This window comes from Protobothrops mucrosquamatus, unplaced genomic scaffold, assembly GCF_001527695.2.
Source record: "Protobothrops mucrosquamatus isolate PMUCROS unplaced genomic scaffold, P.Mucros_1.0 scaffold4, whole genome shotgun sequence".
Taxonomy (NCBI): Eukaryota; Metazoa; Chordata; class Lepidosauria; order Squamata; family Viperidae; genus Protobothrops; species Protobothrops mucrosquamatus.
In genome coordinates, this window is record NW_015386391.1 from 381,951 (window position 1) to 392,725 (window position 10,775).

At 56.0% G+C, this 10,775-nt stretch overlaps 1 protein-coding gene and 1 non-coding gene across 2 annotated transcripts; one reads left to right on the top strand and one right to left on the bottom strand.

Annotated features, from left to right (window-relative positions):
• Nucleotides 1-4,871: 4,871 nt before the first annotated feature.
• Nucleotides 4,872-4,943, bottom strand: TRNAE-UUC. Its single transcript has one exon. It is a non-coding gene; the product is annotated as a tRNA-Glu (tRNA).
• A 4-nt stretch (nt 4,944-4,947) lies between these two features.
• On the top strand, nt 4,948-9,080 carry LOC107303206 (ras-related GTP-binding protein A). Its single transcript, XM_015832409.1, has 8 exons — nt 4,948-5,143; nt 5,830-5,896; nt 6,154-6,376; nt 6,916-7,011; nt 7,366-7,488; nt 7,940-8,031; nt 8,493-8,608; nt 8,806-9,080. Exons 1-8 carry the CDS (start codon nt 4,948-4,950, stop codon nt 8,901-8,903), a joined length of 1,011 nt encoding a protein of 336 aa, XP_015687895.1. The 3' UTR covers nt 8,904-9,080.
• Nucleotides 9,081-10,775: the final 1,695 nt, after the last annotated feature.

A 10,775-nucleotide genomic window follows, 5' to 3' on the forward strand; every position in this document is an offset into this window, starting at 1 on the left:
AGACCCCAGGCAGCCATGGGTGTAGCTGAGCAGGCAGCCATGTGCACAGAAGATAGGGGGAAGTTGGCAGGAAGAGCCCTATTTTGACTGTGGGCTAATTGGAGCTGAGGAGCCAGGTTCTCCTCAAAGGGACACAGCCCCAGCAGGGCAGGATTGTGCCCCAAGGGAAGATGGGGCTGGGAGCTCACTTGCCTGTGCCTCAGCCGCTCTGTGATCTGGAGGAGGCAGCACCAGGCCAGCCCCTGGAGAATCACCTCAGGGACGGACAGACAGATGGACGGGGGCCTATGTCCTGAGTGCCCACACCGGAATCATCCGGATGGCAATCCACTGGGGCCAAGGCTGAGAAGTGCTTGCCAAGAGATGTGGCTGCCAGCGTGGTGATTTAGAAACCATGTTTTTGGGCTGAGTACTTCAGTTAATCAGCCACTCATGGTTTATTCTACAATCATGGTTTAGCATTATGCATGAACTGGCCATTATGTCTTCTTCCTTTGAAACTTGTAGCCCTTGTGAGTTTGAACACGGCACATTTGGGATAATGTGGAAGGCCCACAGAACAGAGACCCTACCTCAGAGATCTAACAAACTGTGTGACACTTTTGAAAAATGCCTGGGAGATTTTTCATTTGTTTTTTAAAAATCCAATTTTTTTCTGGTCCTAGGGGTCTGTTATGACTACAGACTGAGCCTGGGGCCAGCAGGAGCCTTTTTACCAGAGGCAGGGGGCAAAGTACCTGAATGGATTATTCCTTAGATATCCTTGAAAGCCATTCTTTGCTTGGACAGGAGGGAAAAAAAACCCTACAGAGAGAGGTCTCTGTGGGGCTAGCCACCTCAGTCTCTGGATCCTGACCAGGGACTTCCCTCCCCCAGCAGAAAGGAATTTGGGTTTGTGTTCACCTTCCCAGTTCTCAGCAGGAAAACTGGGCGATCCAGGATTCAGAGAAGAGCTGGTTCTTCCCCAGGATGCTACAAGTGTCAGCCATGGGCTTCTCCCTTTGGCAGTGGCTCCGTGCAGCCCCGGGGAGGGTGGGAGGTTTCGCCCGCGAAGAGGTGGTGTTCTGGGGCTTGGCCGCTTGCAGTCTTCAGCCCTAGAACTTTTGAAGGAAGGGAGTCAGGGGCGACGCTCCAGGCAACTGCCTCCTCCTTCCTCTGCAGCTCACCTGCAAACCGATTCTAAGCAACCGTCTCTTGAGGCTGAAGCCACTGAGGCCGGGCGCGAAGAACCTCGGCCACCTTCTTCCTTGCGGCCGGAGCACGAGCAGCCTGGGCCCCCGCCCCTCCCTCCCTCCCGTTTGCTGAGAGAGGACAGACCCGGAAGCCACCCGTCCGCCCCACGCTCGGGCTTCGGCAGGTTGCAAGCGCTCTGCTCCCCTTGCCACGAGCGCGAGCGGGGCGCCCGGAAAGCCGGAGTTGTTCGGCGCAGTCCGCGGGCTGAGGAAGCGGCTCGCCTCCAGGGAGAGGCGCTCCGAGCCGCGCTGCTCCCTTCCCCGTCCTCCCACGCGCTGCTGCGGCATCTTGGGCTCGGTCGCGGAGGAGCAGCAGCCGGCCGGGGCTCTGGCATCAGCGCGGAAGGCATCGTGATCGCAGAAATGGGTGCCACAGGCCAGCAAGCCAGAAAAGCTCTCGGAGCAGAGAATTAAAGGCAGCATTAAGCGCAAAGAGCAAAGAATTTCCTTTTATTCAACCTTACAAACCTTTAGATACATGCCTATTTTTCATTTCTGTTGTGGGCATTTATTTCATTGCCTAAGGTGGTCCGGTAGGAACTCCTCTACAGCAAAATCCACAAAAACAATAGCATTTGATTTACAATTATTTCAAATATTTAAAATACAGCCATTCATCTTAAAACTAGAATATGGTATAAGGTTTCCTGCCTGAGCAGGGGGTTGGACTAGATGACCTCCAAGGTCCCTTCCAACCTTACTATTATTATTATTATTGTAATTGAACTCTGGGAGACTCACAACCATAGAATAGCATTATACAAAAAATAAAAACAAGAGCCAATAAATCTCCAATCCCCTGGCACAACTTGGCTCCTCTGATGAAACTTACAAGGCCCTCCTCCACCTCCAACCTCTCCCTACCCACCACCTGGGAGAAAAGTGGGGCCCTCCCCTCTTCTCTGCCAAGTGGCCTTTCGGGGGCTCCGTGCAGAGAGAAATGCAGCCTCTCTGATGATCAGAGCCCCCTCAGAACTCAGCAAAGAGAAGGCTGCTCTTGGCAGTCCAGCAACTGAACAGACATTCCCCTAGCCAGGTTTTCCCCTCCACATCAATAGCCCCCCCCTCAAGAAGCTGGGAGCCCCCCCCCCCAGGCCAGAGGGTTGCTGCACTCCCCTGCCCTGTACAGGCCATTCTTCTGTAGCAGAGCCAGCCCGGGCAGAGGGAACAGAGCAGCGTCCTGTTGGGGCTTCAGCTCCCAAGGAGACTCTTTGGGTCTCCTTCCCCTCCACACAGCCTGTCACAATGAAGCAAAGGGCGAGGAGAAAGTCTCTTGAGAAGCACACGCATTTCAAAAAGTAATCCAAAAAGTAATCCGGCTTTCTTCTCAAAGTGGAATTTCAAAAATAAATCCAATGGCAGAACAGTCTTTGGGATTCAGACTTTCTGCTTTGACTTCTAGCACAAAAGTATTTGGGAAACAGCTGTGATCCCTTCCCTGCAGAGAAGCCAGGTGCAAAGTAGGCTGGCTTTGGGGGCAGTCAGAGCTGATGCATCAGGAATCTTGGTGGGGGTCTTCTCCCAGGCCAAAAAGGCTGGGGTCCATTCAGCAAGACATCAGCAGGCAGATTTTCATCTTGAAGAGCACAGGAGGAAAGCTGGTCACATTTCTACAAGAAAGGAATACTTGGGCTAAACCTTCCAGAACTTCTGCCTTGGGCCCCTCCCAGCCTGCTCTGCATCAGCCAGAGGCACAGAGTCTGCTGATACCCAGGCCGGTAATCCTCCAAGAGGGTTTGGAAAGCTTCCCCAGTCACCGACCTCAGCGTGAACTGACCCAAGTGAGCACTTAAAGCCCAGAGATTCTGCAAAGGCATCTGTGCCAGCTGCACCACCGTTTCTGCCCTGAGGGGCTCTCCAGAAGCCCCTGCTGGCAAAGGCAGAAGCATGATGTGCGGGGGGGGGGGGGATCCTTTGGGCTTCTTCCTACAAGCCCCAGACCTACCTTTCAGGATTTGGTCCAGGTCTGCAATGAATGCTTCCAGTTCAAGGGTGTCACCAAGCTTAGCTACAAGATAAGATGTGTTAGCTTGTCAGTTTCCTCAGCCTAACAAATCTTGATTGAATCAAAGATCAGAGTAAGTTAAAGATTGGAATAATTGGATCTCAGCAATACCAAAAGGGGGGAAAAAGCCAAACAAAACTTTCAGTCACGGTGGTGTTTATTTTCTCTTAGTTGTGAAGGTCCACACAGGCTGGTGGAACTGGAGACTTAGGAGGGAGGGAGGGTGGACAGAGGGGGGGGGGGAGAGAGGGAGAGGGAGACATCCCAAGGAGTCTAATGGGTCCGGAGGGGTCTGTTCTGACTCCAGTTGGGGACTTGGCCTCTCTAGGGACAATAAAAGAATCCCAAATTGTTGTTTCTGGTCCACAAACGTAAACACAGGCAGCTCCCCTCCGTTTGCCCACATCCTCTCCCCTTGGACTCCCAAGTTGTACCTGTGGAGCCAGGAGTCTCGGAAGAAGCCACACCAGCACGGAGGTCCTCCTCGCTGCTGTTCAGGCTGCTGCTGGGAGAAATGCTTTTGCCTGCAGGGAAAGCAAAGAGAAACGCTGCCTCAACTGGTGGCCCTTTGTTCCCCCTCCCCGCGACCCCCTCCCCTCCCCAGTCCAGGGCGGCTCTCTTCAGCAAATGCTTGGAGAGGAAGCCGAGGAGGTAGCAGCTCATCAGCAGGACCAGTCAGGGGAAGTGAAAAAAGCACATTTAATCATGTATTGGGCTCGTGCGCCTCTCGGATGGTTGCTGCCTTCAGCAGCAAAAGGAGAGAAGCAACTTGGGAAGGGTCCGCGCTTCTCCAGGGTTGTGCAGCCAGGCCGAGGGCAAGAAGCAGAGCAGGGCGCTTTCCACAGTCCCGGGCGCAGCACCCCCAAACCGGAGGGGAGCCGAAGCGAGAGGATCTCCCCTCCCTGGGAGGAAGGAGAAGCGGGCGCTCACCGTCCGAGTCCTCGATGCCGCTGTCACGGAGGCTGCCCTGGGCCCGCTTCCTCAAAGCCTCCGGGGGCGGCTCATGCCGAGCAGAGGCGGCCCTGGGCTCCAAGTCCCGGACCGCGTGGTCAAACTCCAGCAAGAAGGCCTCCAGGGAGTCGCGGGCCGGCCCTGCCGGGGGGCAAACGGGACGTTTCAGGGCGTTCAGAAGCGGAGGTCGTCCAGGACCCCCTCCCCCCCCCCCTGGCCCGGAGTCGGGGCTCTCGCCCGGTCTCTTTGCCGCCTCGGCTTCGCTTCCCTCCAGGAGGATCAGCGCAGCGTCCGCGAGCATCCCAAAGATGCGAGCTTGGCCGGGGGAAGAGAAGCGAGACGAGGGCAAAGAGCCCGGCTCCCCCCCCCGGCGCTCACCTCGCCCCGCCGCCGCCGCCGCCGCCGCCGCCATCGCCCCTCTGCCCCAGGCAGCCCCGCAGGTGCATTTTCTTCCCGAAGCCCCGCCCCGCGGAACCGCGCCGTCCAATCGCCGAAAGGGGAAAGGCCTCCAGGCAGCTGTTCCCCACGGCTGCCCTGTCGGCCAAGGGGCTAGTCCCTGGTGAGGAAGCGCGCTGGGACCTGGCCCTGCGCCCGGCTCTCAAGGAGCAGAGCTGGCGCTTCCGAGGGGGGCGGCTGCCCGATCCCCCGGCGGTAGAGCACAAAAAAAAAAAAAAAGTCACGTCTTCCCATACCGGGAGTCGAACCCGGGCCGCCTGGGTGAAAACCAGGAATCCTAACCGCTAGACCATATGGGACGCGATGGTAGCAACGCTGCCAGATCGCCCCATCTGGCGCGGCCTGGGGAGTTCCGCCCTTACTGAAGCCTCCCTCTGCGGAGAGTGTACCCATGGTGCCGCCTGCGGGCCTACAAAGAGAACACCAATCTGGGCTTCGAAATCCCCGAAATGTCCTTCGCATGCGAACAGCAAGCCCGGCCTTGCTGCCACGGGGAACCGTCACTCCCTTCGCGCATAACTGCCTTCCCCGGCAGGGCTCCGGAGAGCACGGCACCCTCAAGAAGCATGGCTCCTGAGGCTTCGCGCGGGAAGGTCGCTCTAGGCGCTGCTGCCTCTGTGGTCGGCGCGTCGCGTTACATCACCTGACCGAAGGAGGGCGGAGTCTCCGGCGCGGCGGCGGCGCGGCTCACGTGACTGTCCCGAGGTGCCGCGGTGGGTTGGGCTGTCCGGAGCCGGGCGAGCGACCTACGCGAGGCTGGGGCTGTGAGGCCTTCCGGGAGCAGGACGACGACGCGGAGAGGCCGCTGCCCCCGCGCCCCTCGGCCGCAGGGCAAGTCCCGAACACAGGTGGGGTTGCCCGCCCGCCCCGGTTCCGCACCTGCCCAGGGCCACCCCGCCCGCGGAAGAGGCCGCTGAGCCAGCCGTGCCGGCGTCCCGTCCGGGGAAGGCCGCGGCGGCCGAAGGGAGCCTCCGGCGAGCCGGCCCAGGCCGCGGGNCCCGCCTGCAACAGCTGCTTTCTTTGGCTTAGACCTAGAGCGTGGTGCTTGCGTGGACTCGAGCAACTGGGGTTCATTCAACAGGCCATGATTGTTCAGCAAACCTGCTGTTCTGTGCTTTACCCCAGGTTCCTTCTGCTGGGGATGGTTTCACATCTCTGTAATTCATTTCTTATCTTTTTCTCCAGTTGACGTGGAGCATTCACATGTTCGGTTTCTGGGCAACCTGGTATTAAACCTTTGGGACTGTGGCGGGTAATTATTTTGTCTGCCCTTCCCCTACTTTTGGGTCCAAGGGCACTTCCAGGAGGAAGGGTGCCCACGGCCCCAGGAAAGCGCAACTAAGATCTCCGGGGAGTTCAGAACTGGTAGATCAGAGCAGAATCAGCTCTCTTATCTGGGTATGGGGAAGGGATCCCCCCTCCTCCCCCAGGAGTGTGTCCCCAGCCGAGAGCTCCTCTCTTCCTCTTTCTGTCTGACTTGGTCTTTGAGGGTGGCTCTTCTCCTTCCAGCCAGGACACCTTCATGGAGAACTACTTCACCAGTCAGCGCGACAACATCTTTCGCAATGTGGAGGTCCTTATTTATGTCTTTGATGTGGAGAGCAGAGAGCTGGAGAAAGACATGCACTACTATCAGTCCTGCCTGGAGGCCATTCTCCAGAATTCTCCCGATGCCAAGATTTTCTGCCTTGTCCACAAAATGGATTTAGTCCAGGAGGACCAGCGTGATCTGGTGAGGGTCAGCCTCCAAATAAAACGGGAGGCATCGCTTTCGGTCAAAGAGCTCTGGCAGGATCTGTAGCCTTTGGGGGGTAACAAGGCCATCCTCCCTCCTGGTTTTCACTCTGGGTGTGCACTGCTGCACCTGGTGGGGTTACTGCGGCTCCACTTGCTAAAGCATCTAAGCTTTCCTCTTTCAGAAACTGCTGCTTTTCCATTTTTAGGCTTTGCCAAAATGTCTGTTGCCTCTACCAACAGCTGAGGGTGCAATGGGAGTCTGCAGATGACACAGGCTCTCCAACTGCAGAACCCCCTGAGTCTGGCAGGCAACTGTGGGTGCATAGGCCTGACTCCATTTTTAATCAAAAATTCTGGAATTTTTTCCCTTTTCCTTTGTAGATTTCTTGCTGAGGCCTTTCCAGTTTGTCCCCTTTTCCCAGCAGTGGTGGCCTTGCTGAGATGACTATGATCCTCTCTCTCAAAGAGGGCAGCTTCATTGGCGATGCTTATATTGACTGGGGGAATTTGTCGTCTTTTGTTTGTTTTTATTAGATTTTCAAGGAACGGGAAGAGGATTTAAAGCGGTTGTCCCGCCCTTTGGAATGCTCTTGCTTCAGAACGTCCATCTGGGATGAGACCCTCTACAAGGTTTGTGGTTCTGTGCCATCATGGTTGCTAATCATGACCAAGTTATAAGCCGTGAGCTGGAGGAAGCCCTGGGTTCAGATCCTCGCTTATCTACAGACTGTAAAAGTGGGGTTTTCAGTTTGTGAGCAGTAGGTAATGCTCCTGCCTCATCAATAGCTTCTCAAATCCCTCTGGGCTGAGGGTAGCAGAGATGAAAATTGGGCTGTTTTGTCCGGAGGCGAGTCTCTTCCTTCTAAAGGGCGGTTTCCTCCATTTGCTGACTGCCCAGAGGAGAGTCTTGCTGCCCTCTTCACTTTGGGTCGGTCTCAGGATGGGACAAGAGTTCAGCTGTCTTCTGTGCTTCCTCTTTGGCAGGCGTGGTCCAGCATAGTCTACCAGCTTATTCCTAATGTTCAGCAGCTGGAAACGAACCTCAGGAATTTTGCTCAGATCATTGAAGCTGATGAAGTTCTTCTGTTTGAAAGAGCCACATTTTTGGTGAGCAGGAAGATGGACTAGTCTCCAAGAATGGAGCCCACCCTGGGCACGGGCGGGGGAGGGGCCCTCCAAGCCTCCCACATGTCTTGCTCTGGTTTCCAAAAGTGGAAGCCAGGATGTCCCCTTGCGAGAATAGGCCTCCATCCATTCTGATAGTGGGCATAGCTTGGACTCTGGTTCTCTGTGGCCGCTCGGAGAACCATGGTGCACAGCTCTACTGGGTGGTAAAGCTCCTCCATACAAGCTTGGGATGAGGAATCTATCTGTCCTCCGTGGCTCCGCCACAATGGTTGGTGAGTATGGATTGGGCCTGGGGAATGCCCTCTTGGGCCCCTGAAGGCCCAGCACGGCTTGGATGCTTCATCTTTCTCCTGGCTGGGAGTTTGGTCCTCGGCTGAATTGTTGCTCGGCTCAGAAAGCCGGCCTGATGCGTTCGTGCCTCCTCTCACAGGTCATTTCGCACTACCAGTGCAAAGAGCAGCGGGACATTCACCGCTTTGAGAAAATCAGCAACATCATTAAGCAGTTCAAGCTGAGCTGCAGGTGAGAGCACAGGTCTGTCCCGGAGGATCCGTTCCAGGAGATCTCCCTCTGTGTCGGCCAGGGGCACCGGGTGGCCTCCAGACCCGCCAGGCTGGGCGGGGCTCGTTTCTGCCTAGAGAAAGCGGAGACTCGGCAGGCAAGAGAGAGAGGCTGCCTTCTGGAAAGATCCACTCCCTGCGCCCACTGGGCAGCCCAGCCCGTGTTCTGCTCTTTTACCACTGATGTCCATTGCAGTTCTCATGGACCCCATGGGAGTCCTGGAGCCCATTTTATCTCAGCTGTTCTTGACTGACAGAAGGAGGCCTTTCATTGGGGTGGGGCTGCCTTTCCCTGGAGTTCGTGAACAAGCAAAGGCCTCTGCGTCATCAGAGTAATGTTGGGGAGGGAGGCCTGAAGAGTAAGGGGGCTGTTTGGGATGAAGCAATTAACATTCTCCCCTCCTTTCTCTCCCCCCCCCCCAGTAAGTTGGCTGCATCTTTCCAGAGCATGGAGGTCAGGAATTCCAACTTTGCTGACTTCATTGACATCTTCACATCCAACACCTACGTGATGGTCGTCATGTCAGACCCTTCCATCCGTAAGTTGGAGAGCAGGGCTGTTCTTGGTCAGGCTGACCTCCGGGGGGCTGCCTGTGGCAGTGGCACTCTGGAGGAGGTTTGTTTCACCTAGGCTGGGTTGCTGTGCTGGAGGGTCTTCTGGAAGGAGGCCTGCCCTTCCTGTCCCAGACCCACCCGGTCATGCGGATGGTCTCACCTCCTCGGTCCTCTTTTCCAGCTTCTGCAGCAACACTGATAAACATCCGAAATGCCAGGAAACACTTTGAGAAGCTGGAAAGGGTGGATGGCCCCAAGCATAGCCTGCTGGTACGCTGACCTCCTCTCTGGCTACGGCCAGCGGAGACCCTCTTTTCCTCAGAGACTTCAACCATGGTGGCTGTTTTGTGGGCTTTGAAACGCGTGCACTGCTTTCCACCGCTCTCCTCTTCTTTTCATCTTGGATGCTGGTCTCCCCGGGGGTGTTGGGCACACGGTGGACCTGGTGGACCTGCTGCTGCTGCTGCTGCTGCTGCTGCTGCCGCCACCGCCAAAGTGGTGCGGAAGGTCCAAATGTCACGGACATCATAACCCTTTCCTAGTTTCCCATTCTGTTCCAAATGACAATAAACTACAAATGTGGGATACTTGCTATTTTATCAACAAGTTGCTAGAGTACATTTATAAATCTTGTCTTCAATCATGACAATAAAATTTTGTTACCAAGGACATCTGGGTTTCCAGAGCTCCACATGTGTGTCTTTTCCTCTCTCCCCCCCTCCTGCCTGTTGTGTGCTGCAGAGGGTGAATCTGAGCCTCTGCCTGGCTCTGCCTAGAAGGTGGGTGTTTTTCCAAGAGCCAGTGTTGGGCCCTTCCCAAGAATACTCCGGGAAGGCTTGCCAACTGCCTGAGGACCAGCCCCAGGAACCGGACCACTAAGTCCATGGAGGGCTCCTGGGGAGCTGGACCCGGTTCAGTCATGCGCCCCGGGTTCTTTCTTGCACATAAATAGTTTCAAGTATTGCATCGATTCTATTTGGAAGTCCATTCCCCACCTGATTAGGACAAAAGTTATGGAGATGAGCTTTGCTAGAAGATCACAGCTTGATGTGTACTTGTATTAAACCCAGAGAGCTGAAGAAGCCATGTTAGGCAAACATATTTCAACCACTTCCTTCCTGTGCACTTCAGACAGCTCTGGTGACGATTCCAATGTCAGCAAGTAGCAACGTGTCACATAACCAAGTGGTTACGTTCAAATGGTGCGCTAAGCTAGGGTTTAAGAAACCACCATCATCTAGGGTGATGTGTGTGAATCTAGGTTACCCTCTTTCCTGGATTGCTGTCCTCTTGCTCCGCCTACCCCACTGGGTTGGTGGGCTTGATCCCTGGAATTCTGTACACAAAAGGGAGGTGTCCCCATCAGCTGATGCAAGAAGCCCAGCGTTTCTCTCGCCCTGCCAGGCATCTCTAAGGGGGATCCTTTGCAGGCAAAGCTCATCCCTGCTTCCGGCTGCCAACAACCCAGAAACCCGCAAAGCTTCCTGCAGCTGCGCCAGAGCTGAAAGTTCTGCCCCCCAATCCAGGGCACTTCCCAGGCTCTGCCACTCCGAGATTAGGGCCAGGGCTCTCCTGAAAGGGGCTGGGCAGCCAACCAACCTGCCTCCTCCCAGCACACGCCCACTGAGCCTCTAAACCTCCGACAGATGTCCAGAGGACACGTTGGGGAGGGGCCTTCCTGGCAGAAGAAGGGAGAGTTTGGGCAGGTGCCCCCCCCCTTTCCACAGCAGGAACCCTCCCTGCAAAGCTCTGGCCCTGCTCTTGGCTGGTGGGGGAAAGTGTGGAATTTTCCCAGGGTCGGCTGATTTCTAGGATGCTGGAGCGTTTCCCCAGGCTGAGTTGCACTTCCTCACAAGGGGAATGGGAGGCCCTCCCTCCCTGGCAGAGGAAGACCCCCAGAACTTGCTGTTTCAGCAAGAAGGGAGAGCCCCTGGGCTGGAAGGTGGTTCTGTGAGAGAGGAGACCCCGAGCCCCTCGGGACCCTGTTCCTGGGCTGCCTCCAGGCAGGGGTCTGCTGAGCCGGTCCCCTCTTACATTCCCACAGGGGGACAGGAGGCCTCCCGGGTCCTTCCGGGTCTAGAGGTCCAAAAGTGAGAGAGTAAACTAAGTAAGGGAAGCGATGATGCAACTCTTGGTTGGTCTAATTTCCTC

What these genes read in the sequence shown, in the direction of transcription:
- LOC107303206 (XM_015832409.1), top strand. Translation starts at nt 4,948, where the DNA reads ATGGTAGCAACGCTGCCAGATCGCCCCATCTGGCGCGGCCTGGGGAGT. An exon ending in AGGAGGACCAGCGTGATCTG is followed by an intron (nt 6,377 to 6,915) that starts GTGAGGGTCAGC and finishes TGTTTTTATTAG; the next exon opens with ATTTTCAAGGAACGGGAAGA. An exon ending in CAGTTCAAGCTGAGCTGCAG is followed by an intron (nt 8,032 to 8,492) that starts GTGAGAGCACAG and finishes CCCCCCCCCCAG; the next exon opens with TAAGTTGGCTGCATCTTTCC.